At 39.2% G+C, this 18,132-nt stretch overlaps 1 protein-coding gene across 7 annotated transcripts in view; it reads left to right on the forward strand.

Moving 5' to 3' along the window:
- Nucleotides 1-18,132, forward strand: part of LOC126267337 (peroxisomal acyl-coenzyme A oxidase 3-like) — a 124,648-nt gene that overhangs the window by 67,179 nt on the left and 39,337 nt on the right. For all 7 annotated transcript variants that reach the window (XM_049972446.1, XM_049972449.1, XM_049972445.1 and 4 more), the window contains 3 exons: nucleotides 824-944; nucleotides 1,051-1,287; nucleotides 13,814-13,968. In XM_049972446.1, coding sequence (XP_049828403.1) covers nucleotides 824-944; nucleotides 1,051-1,287; nucleotides 13,814-13,968 — 513 coding nt within the window. The remainder of the gene's footprint in view (nucleotides 1-823; nucleotides 945-1,050; nucleotides 1,288-13,813; nucleotides 13,969-18,132) is intronic.

Here is an 18,132-nt window from a genome sequence, read left to right on the forward strand (position 1 = left end):
TGGATAAACTGCACTTGGATAAGTGGGAACTTGGTGTATTGCATGTGCTGAAGAAGTTCTGGTCCAAATAAATTTCTGAACTCTGTTGTCTATTGTTTGATTTTTTAAAACTATTTTTGTGTATCCTGTTCCAGTATATAAAGATAGATATCTAAAGTATGTCTATTTCCATATCATGTGATGTATTATTTTTATGTATACATCCATTATGGTTGTGGTGTTATGTTATTAATGAGAATACATAAAAAATAATGATGTCTGAGAAGTGAAGTGGTGGTGGTGGTGGTGGTGGTGGTAGTAGTAGTAGTAGTAGTCGTCGTAGTAGTAGTATAAATTTCAATTTATTGTTGTGTTGTGAACATCATCATTGAATGACAGAGATTAATCGTAATGCCACAACATTCAGAATTTATGCATTTAAAGATATTCTGAGCATATCTCCTATCCTTATTTCAGCAAATTGTAGGAAGTACTCATTGCTTACACTTACTGTAGCAATCGCATAAACAATCCTTATTCAATGTAGCTCATCATTTGTGTTCCTTTTGTGTTATGGTGATAATGACAAGACATTTAGCCATAATATAGCAGTTACATTTTATGCTGTAATGTATATTGTGCTTCCGTTAGAAGGTTTTGTGTTGGCTTTGACAAGCAAAACTCAACAGTATATTGAAAGTCAAGAATTTCTGAAGAAAATGTGATATGAAATAACCAACAGATATGTCTGTGTACTGTAGTTTCTTAATGAGGTCTAGAGAATAACTGTTTTCACTAATCATGCTCTTAGTCTTACATACTATGTTATTTTCTTTGTTTTCAGGCAGCGTTAGGTCCTGAAATTCATGCCCTGTCATCTGCTGCCAAGCCATTAACAGGGTGGATAGCACGAGATGGTCTTAAACAGTGCATTGATATTTGTGGACACTATGGATATCTGAAAGGTAACCTTTGAAGTTGTTGTCTTTTGACAGTATTGTGATATAAATCATAATGCAAGACTAGGAACACCATATGTGTGACTTGCTTTCTACTGATTTCCTATTTCAGTATCTGCACTTGGAGAAATTCGCAACAACACTGATGCAAGCTGCACTTATGAAGGAGAGAACAATGTGCTTGTGCAGCAGACGAGTAACTGGCTACTTCAGTTATGGAGGAAGGGCAAGCGCAGTCCCAATGAATTTAAAACACCGCTCCACTCCATTTCTTTCTTGGCTGATGCTGCAGATATTCTTCGAAGTAGATTTATGGCTGTATCTGTTGAAGAGGCAACAAGTCCAAAAAGTAAGATAATATCGTAATGAAATAATGCATCATTAAAGGTTTAGGTTAAAGTTTGTTTAAAATATAGCTAAAAGGTTAATGCTGAAAAATATAGCATCAGGTTAGACATTCACTTCTAGAGAAACTGTAGTGAAATAGAGGGAAAAGTAAGGCAATGGAGGAATGACTTTCTTCTTCAGCACTCTCAGTTGAATTTCAAATGCATAGTAGCATCTAAATATTATTTTAGCTTGTTGCAATTCCAAAATCACACTTGAAGAACGTCAGTTACAGAATGGAATGGAGGAGACAAATTAAGGTTCAAATGTTTGTGGTGTGTTGTGCTGTTACAATTTGCTCATAAATGTAGCATAAATAAAAATTTTCTGAATGTATGACCATATCTTGTAAAATAACTGTCACCAAAATTTTAACCATAGAAGCTTTTTACTGGAGTACTGTGTTGTCATTAGTCCACTTTGTGTGTGTGTGTGTGTGTGTGTGTGTGTGTGTGTGTGTGTGTGTGTGTGTGTGTGTGTGTGCGCGCGCGCGCGTGTGTGTGTGTGTGTGTAGCGCACCCCCCCCCCCCCCCCCCCCACACACACACACGGTTATAAATAAAGTTATTATATATATGTTTTTTATAAGTTCAGTCTAATGGAAGAGTGCAGTCCACTAGGTCAGATTAAAGGAAGACGTTGGAACAATTAAGATGCGTGCTGTTAGGTTTGTTACCGGAACGTTTGATCAACATTAAAACATTAAGAGATGCTTCTTGAACTCAAATTGGAATGTTGCAGGGAAGATAATGTTCCTTTCATGAATCATTATTGAGAAAATTTAAAGAACAGACATTTGCAGCTGATGGCAGAACGATTCTACTGCCACCAGTGTACATTTTGCAGAACTAATGTGAAGAGTAGATAAGACAAATTAGGGCTTGTATGGAGACACATAGATAGTCATTTTTTCCTTGCTCCATTTGTAAGTGAATCATGAGAGGAAATGACTATTGGTAGTGGTAGTGGTACCTGGCCATGTGGTGGCTTCCAGAATATGTATGTAGGTACAGATATTTCATCAGGATCCCTCTTCTTGGCATGAAATTATGCTGTAGGTTTAAAAATTATCGATGTGGTTGGTCTTCCATGGTAAAAGGAGTGGGGAACATTTTTAGGTTGGTTTCCTATGGTAGGAAGAATCAGGATCTACTGTTGTCTATTGTCTCATTCAGCGTGAGCCACGATTGGCAGTTATCAGCAAATGGAGTGTAGATACCTATTTTTCTGACATGGGAACATCAGAAGTGATAGTTTCTTGCTGGTAATACTCATACCTGAATAGTGTGGCCTGTTTGGCTCAGATGGCTGGAAGCCAGGATGGCGTGTGTCTATGCCATCCTCTCCATTCTGCACAACTGCAGAAAAACTCACAGCCTTTCAATTGGCAAAGGCCCAGGCTCGGGTCATTGTCAAGGAGAGCAATAAAAGCTCATGGCAAGTGGTCCTGGACACTTATCAACCTTTCCACTTGTTCTACAGTAGTATGGGAGTAATCACGACGATTTATGCTAAAGGCAGTCAGTCACCTAAAAAAACAGCATTGTTGAAACAGGGGTATCTCCAAACAACACCTGGAGACATTGCACAGACAGTGGCAGAGCATTTTGCACTGGCTACTGTCACTGCCAGACAGGATCCAGTGTTCCATCATTATGATGGAGACGGTTAAGCTGGACATCCAGTCCACCAATTTGGAGTCCTACAACTGCCCATTCTCCATTCAGTAGCTGGATTCTACACTGTCTGTTGCTCGTGATGAGGCTACCAAATCCAGTACAGTAGGATGCAGTACTTGCAAACAGTGTCAGGGCAAATATTTTTACTGTGTTTTAATTGTCATCCTGTCAGAGACAGCAAAGGACCTGGAAGAGCAGTTGAGCAGAATGGACAGTGTCTTGAAAGGAGGGTATAAGATGAACAACAACAAAAGCAAAACAAGGATTGTGGAATGTAGTCAAATTAAATAAGGTGATGCTGAGGGAATTAGAAAATGAGACACTTAAAGTAGTAGATGAGTTTTGCTATTCGGGGAGCAAAATAACTAATGATGTACGAAGTAGAGAGGATATAAAGTGTAGATTGACAATGACAAGGAAGGCATTTCTGAAGAAGAGAAATTTGTTAACATCGAGCATAGATTTAAGTGTCAGGAAGTCATTTCTGAAAGTATTTGTATGGAGTGTAGTCATTATGGAAGTGAAACAGGGGCGACAAATAGTTTAGACATAACTAATGAGGAGGTATTGAATAGAATTGGGGAGAAGAGGAGCTTGTGGCACAAATTGACTAGAAGAAGGGATCGGTTGGTAGGACATGTTCTGAGGCATTAAGGGATCACCAGTTTAGTATTGGAGGACAGCGTTGTTGTTGTTGCGGTCTTCAGTCCTGAGACTGGTTTGATCCAGCTCTCCATGCCACTCTATCTTGTGCAAGCCTCTTCATCTCCCAGTACCTACTGCAACCTACATCCTTTTGAATCTGCTTAGTGTATTCATCTCTTGGTCTCCCTCTATGATTTTTACCCTCCACACTGCCCTCCAATACCAAACTGGTGATCCCTTGATGCCTCAGAACATGTCCTACCAACCGATCCCTTCTTCTTGTCAAGTTGTGCCCCAATCCTATTCAGTACCTCCTCATTAGTTATGTGATCTACCCATCTAATCTTCAGCATTCTTCTGTAGCACCACATTTCAAAAGCTTCTATTCTCTTCTTGTTCAAACTATTTATTGTCCATGTTTCACTTCCATACATGGCTACACTCCATACAAATACTTTCAGAAATGACTTCCTGACACTTAAATCTATACTCGATGTTAACAAATTTTTCTTCTTCAGCAACGCTTTCCTTGCCATTGCCAGTCTACATTTTATATCCTCTCTACTTCGACCATCATCAGTTATTTAGCTCCCCAAATAGCAAAACTCCTTTACTACTTTAAGTGTCTCATTTCCTAATCTAATTCCCTCAGCATCACCCGACTTAATTCGGCTACATTCCATTATCCTCGTTTTGCTTTTGTTGATGTTCATCTTATATCCTCCTTTCAAGATGATATCCATTCCATTCAACTGCTCTTCCAAGTCCTTTGCTGTCTCTGATAGAATTACAATGTCATCAGCGAACCTCAAAGTTTTTATTTCTTCTCCATGGATTTTAATACTTACTCCAAATTTTTCTTTTGTTTCCTTTACTGCTTGCTCAATATACAGCTTGAATAACATCGGGGAGAGGCTACAACCCTGTCTTACTCCCTTCCCAACAACTGGGTGGAGGGTAAAAATCATAGAGGCAGACCAAGAGATGAATACACTAAGCAGATTCAGAAGGATGTAGATTGCAGTAGTTAGAGACAAAGAAGCTTGCACAGGATAGGGTAACATGGAGAGCTGCATCAGACCAGTCTATGGACTGAAGACCATAACGACAACAGCAATTTGATATCACTCACAGGCCAATTTCAGAGTCCTGGTGAGAGACAATTTTGATATCTCTCCTCAAATCATGAAAGGACTGAATGTATTCCAGCTTAAAGAGCTTTGTGGTAAAGACCCTAGAGCATATGGTCAACCTTTGTCTGATATGGACATTAAGAGACCAGCTCTCTGTGTGAATTCAGAATATGTCGATCAGCTGTTAACAACCTGACCTGGCTAGAGTGAAAATCTGTCAGGCTTTCCTACCTAAAATCTGTGAGCTACTCAAAGGGGCTTTCGTAGCCCTCCCCACCTTCATTTGGTCCTTCCTCTCAAGACACCTTTTTAGGTACAGAATTAGTGACATGCTGTCAGATAGCATTTTGCAAGAGAATAATGTTCCTCAGGGTAGTGTTTGAAATGTCACCTTCTTTGCCATAGCCATTAAGAGTATAACATCCAAGGTAAGGAGTTCTGTCCAATACTCCTTATCCAGTCTTCTCTCATCCTCCAGTACTGCAGTTGCAACTTAAAGTGAAGAGATTGAGGAGTGGGCTCAATGACTGGTTTTACATTTCCTGCTGAGAAGTTTCTATGTATTCGCTGTATTCATTCTACTCATATTTTTAATTTACCTGAGTTGTGTATGTGGGACACTATTTTCCCTTTTAAAGACTCTGTGATGTTTCTGGGCCTTATTGTTATCTGCAACCTGTCTTGGTTGCCACACCTAAATGGTGAGGGTACATAAGGTGCTGTGTCTTAGCCACAGATCGTGGAGGGACAGCAAGGTCTTCTTACATGAAGATCATTGATGCTCTACACTGTGAGGGGATCAAGCTGGCCATGGGTACTTACGGGACCAGCACCAAATCCAGTCTCTTGAGCTGAGACTGGTGGACTGCCACTTACCATCCTGTGGCATTTCATCATTGTGTACGTGTGTACGTTCCCTTGCATCTCCCACTTCCCCCAACATACCATACCATTGCCCGTGCAGCTATGGAATGCTCCATGGGCATTGAGTCCTTTTGGGACCTGCATGAAGTGTGTGCTGGAGACCTTTGGTGTGGGCCATTTATAGACTCAAATCTGTGATTTTAACTGACTGCCATCCTGGTTATTTCAGAGGATAAAAGTAATTTTAGATTTAGTGCAGTACAGGAAAGATTGCACCCTGTTATGTTTTTAACATGATGTTTTCTGACATTTTAAATAAGCTCCACAACTATGTAGCCTTATTCACAGATGGGTCTGAATAGGTTGATTCTGTTGGTTGTTCTGTTGTTTTCCATGATCATCTCCTCAAGATTCGGTTGCTTCCAGACTTCACTGTCTTTGATGTCGAATTATACATGATTGTGAGGGCGCTGAAGCAGATGAGATATGCTGTCTCTGCTCAATTCCTCATCTGCTGTAACCCCTGACTACTCTTCAGTCTCTGCAACACTTGTTGATAATATAGTCCAAAATGTCCTCCTCATACAAAGTCCAGTGAAGGAGGTGGCTTTCTGTTGGCTGCAAAGACACATGGGTATTGTGTGAAAGAAAGAGTGTTGTGGCAGCCAAAGGGGCATGTCATGATCTTCAGCTAGTTCACTGTGCTATTCCCCTGCATGTTATCACTTCACTGTTGATGTACAGTGTCATGCGTCAATGGGACGAAGAATGGCTGGAAGTGACAGACAATAAGCTGTATCTAGTCAAATCGACAGTGCGGCAGTGGTATGTGTCCTTCCAGCCACGGAGGCGAGATGAGGTCCTTCCTATTCGTCTCCGTGTAGGCTGCAGCCCTATGACACATGGCTTTTTGCTCTGGGAAGAGGACTCTTCAGTGTGTGGTGCTTGTGGAATATGGATCACTTTGTGTCACATTTGACCAGACTGTGTGTTATTTTCCCAACAGACCTGCCTTTTGTTTTAAGTGGCATTCATATGAATATGGTTTGAGATTTGGATTTTTGTTGAATGTCTAATTTGTTTCTTAAAATTTTTGTGAGATGTTCACAATAATTAATGAGGTGGCTGGCTAACCCATGTTTTTTGGAAGTGGTCAGCTAGTCACCTATTTTAGATATTCTCTCATATTTCTTGTTTTACTTTCAGTTTTAGCAGCTTCAAGGCATTTTACAGACCGACTCATTCTGTTAGGTTTACTCCTCAAGGTGTGACAACATTTTTAGCCCTTTTATTCACTTCTTTCTTTTGATATTTTTAAAGGCGCTAGTAACCTCGCCATTGAGTGCCTCTAAAGTATTAAACACACACTCTTCTCAATTCCTGTGGTTAGTGTGTTTTAATATTTCAATGGCCTCCTCGATTACACACGCGAGACAGATTGCCTGTTTGGCAAGTATGCAATTCTTGCTTAATTTTATTATCTTAGTTTTTCTATTGTTCAGCCACTGCTGACTTGATGTCATACACAAGTCAAAATATAGACTGATTCTATCAGACGCGTCTTGCTACTGGCCTGCTGATTTCAATATTGTATACTTTTCGTCACTTACACAAGAATCCGCCATTGACATTCTCACAATGCACATAGCATCCGTGCTGTTCTTGGTGGAGCCTAGCACCTCTTGGGATTTTCAAATGTAAACACAGCATACCAGCAGACCCAGAAGAGGACCACTGTATCTGTGGACAAAAAATCACCAACATCTATGTTACAGGAGTGATCTCTACACCCAGAAACACATTTACATTAACTGATTCTGCCTGTGTAAGTCTGTGCTTTACAGTCCATAGTTCTCACTGAAATAGTTACTTGTTTCATGTCTACAACTGTTTACATGACAGAAGGTACATGAGAACAGCAGGATTTTATGCTGCAGCTGAGCTATGATTACACAGAGATGATACCATTTGTTTTAATCAATAAAACTAGCTTAGAACACTCTGTTTTACTCACGTAGAGTGTACAGTCTGCACAGAGTTTATCATGTTGTTTTAACTGAATTTGTATTATGTTATGCTCATTGCTCATGTGACTCTACTCATTATGAACAGTGTATCTAGTCTACACAAACTAAGCTGCAGCCAGGGTACTAAAATTTTAATAGTTCTTAGTGCCAGCCTTACACCTGGTACTGAGTTCTCTCATTTCAAATTGATGTCCCTGTACATGAAATCACATTTAAATATGGTATCTGTTTTGTCACAACTAAAGATTACTTTCATAGTAATTACAACAAAAATAATTTTATAAATATATATTAAGCCTATTGAAAAATTAATCTATTGAAGATACCTTTCTTTTTCTACAAAATTCTGACAAAGACAATTATTTTTCATGATGATTGTTAAATAGCTTACTTTTATTTAGTTCACAAATTGCAACACCTTTGAAATGGTTCACACTAATTGAGGTCATAGAAGCATAGGCTTTTCTGAATGTACTTCTAGTCAAAGAGCAGTTCTGTCGGATTCGGAGGTTTTTGTTAATCCTGTCTTTTGAGGTCTTGTAGTGATATTTCCATATAAACTTTCACATCCTACCAGTTTTCAGAGTTTTTGCTTTAAAATGTTTTGCTACAACAACATTATGAAAATGTTAGATTGCTATTCACCATATATAGAGATGTTGAGTCGCAGAGAGGTATGACAAAAAGACTGTCAGACAAGTAAGTTTTCAGTCAAAAGGCCCTCTCCCAAATTCAACAACATACACACATGCTCATGCAAACGCAACTCACAGACATGACCACTGTCTCTGGCTCCACAGTCCAGACTACAAGTAGCTGCATGTGAGGGGGGAAGCGATCTGGATGTGGAGGTAAGGAGGCTGGAGGATGGATAGGGGGAGGGGTAACATGATAGGGGTGAGGGATGGTAAAGTGCTGCTTGTGGGAGCATACAGGGACAAGGTGGAGAGAGGATAGGGCAGCTAGGTGCAGGCAGAAGGTTAGACGGAGGGTAGAGGTGGGTGGAGGTTGGAGCAAAAACGGAGAGGAGTAAAAAGAGTGTGTGTTGGTGTATGGAGGGGCTGTCTAGTGCTGGAGTGGGACCGGGGGAAGGGCGGGGGGGGGGGGGGGGGGGGGGGGAAGATAGATGGATGATGGACAGTGACTGACGAAGATTGACGCTGCATAGGTTTTTCCATTGTTTACTGTAATAGTATATTTTCATAAAAATTTTCATCATTTCTTTCACCGTCTTAGGGGTTGAATTTCCAAATGCAACTTAATGTTTTATATCTAACTGAGAAGCCAAATACAAATTTTTATATGTTTAGGTTCAAAAATGCTTTCATAATAAAAAATTTCTATAAAAACTTTCATCCACTATTTCACCTCTTAGGAGTTGTATTTTCAAAAGAAACTGAAACATTTACTTTTTTATTTCGAACCACGAAGTCAAATACTAGTTTTCTTCTCTGTTCATGATCCTGAAAGAGTATGGCGCCCATCTAGCAGATAATTTTCTCATATCCAGTTCCTACATCTACATCCTCTGTAAAAATGTGATGTGCCCATTTAGAAAACATCCCCACACCTTTCACAGTTTATCAGCCTTTCAGTCAGTTATCCTCCATGACCATTTTATGCAGTTTTGCAATAATTTCTGGGGTAATGGCACATCTCAGGTGGCACTATATGGATCATCTGCACTGTCCCAACTAAATTTAATCTCATTGTCCACTTGGCAACAGTTGGATTGAAGGAGCAGAGTCCCCCATTGTGTTCTGAAAATTGGAATGAATTTCTTTTGCTTTCATACTTTTCTTTACAAAGTTCATAAACATTGCTTGAATCTTGATATTTTTCCCCATCTTGACAAATCACTGCATGGGAACAACAGAGAGCTATCCACATCACAGGTCTCACCCCAGAGCATTTACACATCATGTGTTTATTCATAAGTATTGCCTATTATTACATGGGAAACTGACGTAGCACTGACATCTGGTGGTAATTCTTTGAATATTTCAAACTACCATAATATATAACAGAATACTGATGTGTTCTATTACAGTTATTGACTGATGTCCAGCACTAACTCCTCAAATATAAGCAGCAGGAGAGAATTGATTTTATCTTTTGCTTACGAGTTTAGGAAGCTTGGGTGATTCACTACATGTAAAATATAATCTTAGAAAAGTTCTTGTAGAACTGGAGAAACTGTGGTTCCTTGCCACCAGAAAATATTGTATTCTTTGAAATGTTTTAAATTTTTGTTTTCGTGAATCTTGATAGAAAATTGTTAACATCTTTGAGAATACAAATATGAAAATTATATTAAAAACAAAGATTCCAAGACTTACCAAGTGGGAAAGCACCGGTAGACAGGCACAATAAAATACAAACACACACACAAAATTTCTGGCTTTCGCAACCAACGGTTGCTTCTTCAGGAAAGAGGGAAGGAGAGGGAAAGACGAAAGGATGTGGGTTTTAAGGGAGAGGGTAAGGAGTCATTCCAATCCCGGGAATGGGGGGGGGGGGGGGGGGGGGGGGAAAGGATGGTATATACTCGCGCGCACGCCCCCCCCCCCCCCCCCCCACACACACACACATCCATCCATACATATACAGACACAAGCAGACATATGTCTTGGAATCTTTGTTTTTAATATATTTTTCCCATGTGGAAGTTTCTTTCTATTTTATTTAAATATGAAAATTGCTACATATTCACCTAATTTCTGAAACATTATTAAATCATCACATACTGATACACCATTGTGATCCTTCGAGTAGGTCTACTTTGACATTAGCAGTGTAAGGAAAATGACATATTGCTACCGACTTAAAGATGAGAGGTTGTGTTGCAGAGAGGCACAATGAAAAGGGTGTTACTCACTTATCTTTTTTAGTCATAGCCTTCTTCAGAAAAGGAAACACACACACACATACACACACATTCTTTCTTTCACACAAGCAAGCAAAGCTCACACTTCACTTACACATGACTGCAACTCTGGCAGCTTGGACTGCAGTGCCAGTCCAAGCTGCTGGTGGTCATGCGTGCATATGAATGAACGTGCATGTATTTCCTTTGCTGGAAAATGTTAGGAGAAGACTTCCATTGTGGTCAAAATATGTAAATAGATTTTGTTTTCTGGTCACACTATAGTGCAGAGGGCAGACACTATGAACTGGATGTTGGCTACAAGCCTAAACCAACTGGAATTTTGACTGCCAGACAGGAGAGGAGCAATGTGGGGAAACAAGCCATCTCATGGTACAGCCAGCCTACACCCATGTTATTTGTTTCTGTGAAAGCAGAACTTGACACACTGTCAGAAGGATCACCAGTCCCTTCTGGCATATTCATGGTTATAATCTAACTCTGTGATGAATCAGAATTAATTTCTTCACTCATATCAAAATAAAAAAAGCACAAGCAATAAACAGTGCATAGCTTTTGGCAATAGCTACCTCACTATTGCTTGTTGAGGCTGGCAGTGTCTTAAACGAGGTAGCTCAGGTCCAAGATGTACCAGTATTTGACACAACCACAGTTCAAAACATGTGGCACCTAAAACTGTCACATTAAAGTGTCTGCATTGTACCAACTTTTTAACTTCAGCTAGCAGACAAACCTTTTCAGGTCTTTTACTACTGAGGAAAGTCCAGTGAACATAAAAAAGAAACTGAGTGACATCTGAAGAGGCTCGCCAGTTAGGACATCCCAGAAATGAGATGATGTGTAAATTGTAGACCTAAGTTCAATTGTGACTGAAATAGGTATGCCAAAGACTTGGGAAACAGCATATCTGAACACAGGAGCTAAAATATTGGTGTTAGAGGCTATTGATGTCTTCAAAATGAGATGGAGTATAATGAGCAAACAAAATTATAAATTGGACCAGTTAAAGTATGGTTGAAAGGGGAAAAAATTCTAGTATTACCAAGAGTTATTTGCAATTGAGTTCAGTGTGTAATCTGTGACACACAAACCAAGAGTTCTTCAACTTAATCATTATCATATTCAATAGTGAGGAAATAATTTCTGAAAATAGAAATTTGTTAACATATAAAAGTGTTAATTTGAATGTTAAGAGTCTTTTATGAAGGTAATTGATGTGTGGCCTTGTAAGGAAAAGAAATGTGGATGATAAACAGTTAAAGCAAGATCAGAAGAGATTTTGAAATGTGGTGATACAGCAAATTGATGAAGATTATACAGGTTGTTTAGGTAACAAACAAGGATATACTAAATCAGAGTGGGTTAAAAAGTAGGTGATGCCACAACTTGACTAAAACTAGGACTTATTCGATAAATCACATCCTCATTACGCACAGAGGGAAAAAATTGTATAGGGAGGCTGAGACCTGACAATGGTAAGCAAGTTCAAATTAGTGTGAATTGTAGTAGTTATGCACAGAGTAACAAGCTTACTCAGGGAACCACACCAGACTAGTTTTCAGACTGACCCCAAAAACCAACTTCTCCTCCTCCTCCTCCTCCTCCTCCTACTACTACCACTAATGCAGTTTACCATTGCATTAGTCAGTATTCAGCACATCCATTATCCTGGCACAAGACTAGCTTTTGTGGGTAACAGCCCAATAACAATTTCTAATAAAAGCCAGTAATTCTCTTTTGCAAGCAGTCACTCACATTACCATGTGAGTTACCAGAAAATATACCTTACCATTTTTCATTCTAACATAATAGTTCTTGCCTGTAGATTGCTGTCACCTTCGACAATCCACAGTTTTTGAGTTCAGTTTTGTCTTGTATAAAGTCATGTATAATGAGAAAAATCCTTTGGATTGCACCCAGACATAATGCCCTATATATTTTAATAAGTGTGACATTTCTTGGTATGAAAGTCTACAAAAATGGCTCTGAGCGCTATGGGACTCAACTGCTGTGGTCATTAGTCCCCTAGAACTTAGAACTACTTAAACCTAACTAACCTAAGGACATCACACACATCCATGCCCGAGGCAGGATTCGAACCTGCGACCGTAGCAGTCGCACGGTTCCGGACTGCGCGCCTAGAACCGCGAGACCACTGCGGCCGGCAAAAGTCTACATTTGACAACCTTGTCAGGGTGATTTTTTTATCTTGAGTCAACAAGTATTACTCAGTTATTTTCTTATGCAGTACTCTATTTAGTGCATACATACAAATTTATATTAAATGCCTATGTGAACATCAACATATAAGGCATCAAGGGATCACCAATTTAGTATTGGAGGGCAGCGTGGAGGGTAAAAATCGTGGAGGGAGACCAAGAGATGAATACACTAAGCAGATTCAGAAGGATGTAGGTTGCAGTAGGTACTGGGAGATGAAGAAGCTTGCACAGGATAGAGTAGCATGGAGAGCTGCATCAAACCAGTCTCAGGACTGAAGACCACAACAACAACAACAACAACATGTCAACATCCTGGAAAGTTTTAATGTGATTATCTTTTTGTATAATATGTGTAAAGTACTGTCAGAAGAGATGGTCTCAGGACCATTTGCAGACTAAATCCAGAACCTTTGACTTTTACTTTTCACACTTCATCACACAACACCTGAGCCTCCCATGGCTTACTGCCCTCAGCCTTGAGAGAAAAAGAATATGGAATCAATACTTTCAGTTTTAAATATACTAAAGCTCATAAGCCACGCAACTAGCATTGTAATGCTGTGTTATCCATATGATCTGTTGTTGCACCTTGCTTTTTTTAACTATCAGCCACTCATTCAGGTATTTACAAATAAAAATAAAAATACACAAATAAGCTATGAACAAGTAAATCTGACACTACATTATACTCAAAGCAAAAAAGTGTAAGAACATACAAGCAAAGGTGTCATTGGAATGTGGAGGTGGATGTGTTATACTATATACAAGAAGGACATTATCTTACGGTGAGAAAATATGAAATGACTGTTGCCACTTTAGTGAGGGAGAGTAATGGAACTATATTTGATCACAAGAAACTATAACATAAGTATTGTTGTGGAATGTCAGTACTATGTATTTCACTTTTTTATTATGTCTGTGTTCTCCAAGTACTGAGAGAATATGCCAATAATATAATAACACTTTATTTTTAGTTTTAGTTTCATTAAAGATATTATCCATGAAGTAATTTCTCTCTTTGTGTTACATAGCCTTGCTTTCTGCATATGAATGGCTGATCTGTTGGTTGCTGGTGTCAACAGAGGAGAAACTGGAGAAATTACAAAAGACTGGAGCTGATCCTTTCACTGCGAAAAACAACTCTCAAGTGTTCTATGCACGCACACTTTCACTAGCCTATGCAGAGGTAACGACAAAAAGTACTCTTGTAATATGCACAATGGAAAAAAGATAGACTGTTTTGCCTTTAATTACTGAATCATTTTTTGCATTATTTGAAATCTAAAATAAAAAAAACTTTAAGAAAAAGGTCAACTAAATTCATAATAAGGTTTTTTATCTTGTTGAAAATCAACATTCATTCTTTGTATTCAGGTTTATTCATCTCAATTATTTTTTAATGGTCTTTCACAATGTACATAGTATATTCTAGATCCATTTTCCTGTTTCAGAAGAAATTAATGACTTCTGGAAGCCTCAATAAAACTTTCTTTCAGTTGCATTATAAAGGGTGGTGCAAAAGTCACGGGACAGTTGATTAAAAGAAAACTAAAGTAACAGCAAGATGTAGTACAGTAGGATGTTTTAACCCATTAAGTTGTTATTACCAAATGGTGATAATTATGCCTAGTCAAGTTGGTATACGATGCAGCGACAAACAAAACAAATACAATGATCAAACTAGTGAACTGTTGAAAGCATGACCTGTGAAACATTTACATATGTAGTTTCCTGAATTGTCACAATGTTAATGAAAAAAGAAAGGATTTTTGCATTAAATACATTTTATAAAAGTGGTGCTGCTGCAATTATCAATGACTGGGAATGACACTTTAAATCAAAACTACCATTTAGATAAACAGGGTATGACATACAAGATAGATTTGGAGAACATGGACTTGTTATGGAAGCACCAAGATCTGGCCGCCCAGCAACAGTCACGACTGAGGAAAATGAATCGCGGGTATATTTAGCTGTAACACACAGTTCATGAAAATCAACTAGACGATTAGCAACTGAGCTGGATTTATCATGAAGGACAGTGCAAAGAATTTTACACAAACAGGAGTTTAAACTTCACATTCCACACACATGACATTGGTTGCTTGAAGATGACCCAGATTGACATCTTCAATTTTGTGAATTTATGCTTGACCAACAGGAACTTGATCCTATGTATTGGTTAAAATTGGGTGGTCTGACAAGGCCAATTTTTAGTTAAGTGGACAAGTTAACAGACATAACTGCACTTGCTGGTATACTGACAATCAAAATCTTTTGTTAGAACAGCCTCTAAATCAACCTGATGTGAGTGTTTGTGGGGCAATATCATCATTTTTCTCCCCAATCCTATTCAATACCTCCTCATTAGTTATGTGATCTACCCATCTAATCTTCAGCATTCTTCTGTAGCACCACATTTCGAAAGCTTCTATTCTTTTCTTGTCCAAACTATTTATTGTCCATGTTTCACTTCCATACATGGCTACACTCCATACAAATACTTTCAGAAATGACTTCCTGACACTTAAATCTATACTCGATGTTAATAAATTTCTCTTCTTCAGAAAAGCTTTCCTTGCCATTACCAGTCTACATTTTATATCCTCTCTACTTCAACCATCATCAGTTATTTTGCTCCCCAAATAGCAAAACTCCTTTACTACTTTAAGTGTCTCATTTCCTAATCTAATTCCCTCGGCATCACCCGACTTAATTCGACTACATTCCATTATCCTCGTTTTGCTTTTGTTGATGTTCATCTTATACCCTCCTTTCAAGACACTGTCCATTCCATTCAACTGCTCTTCCAACTCCTTTGCTGTCTCTGACAGAATTACAATGCCATCGGCGAACCTCAAAGTTTTTATTTCTTCTCCCTGGATTTTAATACCTACTCCGAATTTTTCTTTTGCTTCCTTTACTGCTTGCTCAATATACAGATTGAATAACATCAGGGACAGGCTACAACCCTGCCTCACTCCCTTCCCAACCACTGCTTTCCTTTCATGTCCCTCGACTCTTATAACTGCCATCTGGTTTCTGTACAAATTGTAAATAGCCTTTCGCTCCCTGTATTTTACCCCTGCCACCTTTAGAATTTGAAAGAGAGTATTCCAATCTACATTGTCAAAAGCTTTCTCTTAAGTCTACAAATTCTAGAAATGTAGGTTTGCCTTTCCTTAATCTTTCTTCTAAGATAAGTCGTAAGGTCAGTATTGCCTCACGTGTTCCAGTATTTCTACGAAATCTGAACTGATCTTCCCCGAGGTCGGCTTCTACTAGTTTTTCCATTCGTCTGTAAAGAATTCGTGTTAATATTTTGCAGCTGTGGCTTATTAGACTGATAGTTCGGTAATTTTCACATCTGTCAACACCTGCTTTCTTTGGGATTGGAATTATTATGTTCTTCTTGAAGTCTGAGGGTATTTCGACTGCTTCATACATCTTGCTCACTGTCAGGACTGGCTCTCCCAAGGCCGTCAGTAGTTCCAATGGAATGTTGTCTACTCCCGGGGCCTTGTTTCAACTCAGGTCTTTCAATGCTCTGTCAAACTCTTCACGCAGTATCGCATCTCCCATCTCCCATCTCATCCTCATCCACATCCACACCCTTCTCCATTTCCATAATATTGTCCTCAAGTACATAGCCCTTATATAGACCCTCTATATACTCCTTCCACCTTTCGTCTTTCCCTTCTTTGCTTAGAACTGGGTTTCCATCTGAGCTCTTTATGTTCATACAAGTGGTTCTCTTATCTCCAAAGGTCTCTTTAATTTCCCTTTAGGCAGTATCTATCTTACCCATAGTGAGATAAGCCTCTACATCCTTACATTTGTCCTCTAGCCATCCCTGCTTAGCCATTTTGCACTTCCTGTCGATCTCATTTTTGAGACGTTTGTATTCCTTTTTGCCTGCTTCTTTTACTGCATTTTTATATTTTCTGCTTTCATCAATTAAATTTAATATTTCTTCTGTTACCCAAGGATTTCTTCTAGCCCTCGTCTCTTTACCTACTTGATCCTCCGCTGCCTTCACTACTTCATCCCTCAAAGCTACCCATTCTGCTTCTACTGTATTTCTTTCCCCCATTACTATCAATTGTTCCCTTATGCTCTCCCTGAAACTCTGTACAATCTCTGGTTCTTTCAGTTTATCCAGGTCCCATCTCCTTAAATTCCCACCTTTTTGCAGTTTCTTCAGTTTTAATCTACAGGTCAGATTGCAGTCAGAGTCCACATCTGCCCCTGGAAGTGTCTTACAATTTAAAACCTGGTTCCTAAATCTCTGTCTTACCATTATATAATCTATCTGATACCTTTTAGTATCTCCATGGTTCTTCCATGTATACAACCTTCTTTCATGGTTCTTAAACCAAGTGTTAGCTATGATTAAGTTGTGCTCTGTGCCAAATTCTGCCAGGCGGCTTCCTCTTTCATTCCTCTCCCCCAATCCATATTCGCCTACTATGTTTCCTTCTCTCCCTTTTCCTACTACCGAATTCCAGTCACCCATGACTATTAAATTTTCGTCACCCTTCACTATCTGAATAATTTCTTTTATTTCATCATACATTTCTTCAATTTCTTTGTTATCTGCAGAGCTAGTTGGCATATAAACTTGTACTACTGTAGTAGGCGTGGGCTTCGTGTCTACCTTGGCCACAATTATGTGTTCACTATGCTGTTTGTAGTAGCTTACCCGCATTCCTATTTTCCTATTCATTATTAAACCTACTCCTGCATTACCCCTATTTGATTTTGTGTTTATAACCCTGTAGTCACCTAACCAGAAGTCTTTTTCCTCCTGCCACCGAACTTCACTAATTCCCACTATATCTAACTTTAACCTATCCATTCCCCTTTTTAAATTTTCTAACCTACCTGCCCAATTTAGTGATCTGACATTCCACGCTCCGATCCGTAAAACGCCAGTTTTCTTTCTCCTGATAATGGCATCCTCTTGAGTAGTCCCTGCCCGGAGATCTGAATGGGGGACTATTTTATCTCCGGAATATTTTACCCAAGAGGACGCCATCATCATTTAATCATACAGTAAAGCTGCATGCCCTCGGGAAAAATTACGGCCGTAGTTTCCCCTTGCTTTCAGCCGTTTGCAGTACCAGCACAGCAAGGCCGTTTTGGTTATAGTTACAAGGCCAGGTCAGTCAATCATCCAGACAGTTGCCCTTGCAACTACTGAAAAGGCTGCTGCCCCTCTTCAGGAACCACACGTTTGTCTGGCCTCTCAACAGATACCCCTCCGTTGTGGTTGCACCTACGGTACGGCTATCTGTATCGCTAAGGCACCCAAGCCTCCCCGCCAACAGCAAGGTCCATGGTTCATGGG

This window comes from Schistocerca gregaria, chromosome 4 (genome assembly GCF_023897955.1).
Source record: "Schistocerca gregaria isolate iqSchGreg1 chromosome 4, iqSchGreg1.2, whole genome shotgun sequence".
Lineage (NCBI taxonomy): Eukaryota > Metazoa > Arthropoda > Insecta > Orthoptera > Acrididae > Schistocerca > Schistocerca gregaria.